Here is a 1473-nt window from a genome sequence, read left to right on the forward strand (position 1 = left end):
GGGGGGGGGGGGGGGGGGGGGGGGGGGGGGGGGGGGGGGGGGGGGGGGGGGGGGGGGGGGGGGGGGGGGGGGGGGGGGGGGGCGGTTTCGGATCTATTCAGGTCTCTTATTTTGTTGTTAACAAGATGTAGTTTATGTTTTATGAGACACTAACATTCAACAATTTCTTTACAGTGGGGCTTCCAATACTGGTACCGCTTCAAACTGTAAGTGTTTAGAAATACTAGCTATTCCTTAGGACTCTGGCCTGGGGCTGTGAATCTTGCAGAGAAAATCTGTTACCTAAAATGTGAACAGCATTTTGTTACATGCATTCCTCTCCTTGCCAGAGGTGAGACCAGCAGGACTGCAGCCTCTGGGTGCAGTTCTCAAGATCTGCAGTGAGCAGAAATCTCTGGGAACTCACCAGAGAAATCAATTATCTTCAGCCTGAGAGAGACTGGGTTTGCTTCAGTACTCAGTAAAACTCTGAGCCTGCTCTGAGGAAAGACTGGGGGGGTGGGGGTCCCACCAGCTGAACTGGAGCTGCCTGAAAGGATTCACAGACAAATCCAAATGCTACAGGAGATAATACATCTGTAAATATTATTTCTCTTCAGGTAGCGCGAGTCCAATGCTCAAATAGATTTCTTCTGGGTACAGTGGTGCACCTTTTCTACAGGCTTTTTTGAGGAAAACTTATTTAGAAGTTTTTTGAAAGATTTTTTTTAAGGTTTATAATTGCTGCAACTGAAGCTTAGTTTACGAACAAGTTTTTCTTAATTCATAAATTCAAAATAAAATCCTACTTTCTTCATCACTTTAATTTTTGAAGGGGACAAATACTCTCTTCTGACAGGCTTTTCTTAGGGACAGGTTAATGGTAAAATTTTGCTTTGGAAGGGGTATGTTTGAGAACAGCTGTCCAGTGCAGGGGTTGAGGATAATGTAGACTTGCCCTAAATGCAAACATATTTGTTTTACCAGACACATTTCCAAAACCAGAAGAAATCTTGTCTTTTGTAAATAATGGATGGAGACCACAAAAGGCATGGGGTGCAGGTAAATGATTAAATGGAGTTTTAATTACACAACACAGCTTAATACAGTTGCTTTCATTTAACATAATGCCAGCCTCAAATCTAGAGGTCTATTTTTAAATCAGTGTACGTGGCCATTTATTTGTCTTGTGAGCTCAGACTTCTACAGACATATTAATGTCTGTGTTCCATACAGAACCAGACAGTTACTCAAAACAGGGGAGGGTGAAGAAATATTTTTTCTGAGGCAATGCAAAACTGTACTTGGAAGCAACTTATCAAATATGTTAATAGCATAGCAATAAAATATTACTTTATTATTACAGTAAGCGAAGCTTTTCCATCTTGTGTATTCCTACAGCACAAAACCAACCGAAAGGATCCCATGCCTTCAAGTGGAAGATGTGAACAAAGAGCATGGTTCCAATTTGCCCAAAAGTAAGGGAGAGATGAA

At 42.2% G+C, this 1473-nt stretch overlaps 1 protein-coding gene across 3 annotated transcripts in view; it reads left to right on the top strand.

Moving 5' to 3' along the window:
- Positions 1-1473, top strand: part of LOC113485359 (E3 ubiquitin/ISG15 ligase TRIM25-like) — a 10510-nt gene extending 9037 nt beyond the window's left edge. For 2 of the 3 annotated variants that reach the window (XM_026858480.1, XM_026858482.1), the window contains 3 exons: positions 175-206; positions 967-1041; positions 1381-1473. In XM_026858480.1, the coding sequence (XP_026714281.1) occupies positions 175-206; positions 967-1041; positions 1381-1427 (154 nt within the window). In that variant the 3' untranslated portion in view covers positions 1428-1473. The remainder of the gene's footprint in view (positions 1-174; positions 207-966; positions 1042-1380) is intronic. The other variant, XM_026858481.1, reaches the window with a different exon arrangement.

This window comes from Athene cunicularia (assembly GCF_003259725.1).
Source record: "Athene cunicularia isolate RWA chromosome 13 unlocalized genomic scaffold, athCun1 chr13_part1, whole genome shotgun sequence".
Classification (NCBI taxonomy): Eukaryota; Metazoa; Chordata; class Aves; order Strigiformes; family Strigidae; genus Athene; species Athene cunicularia.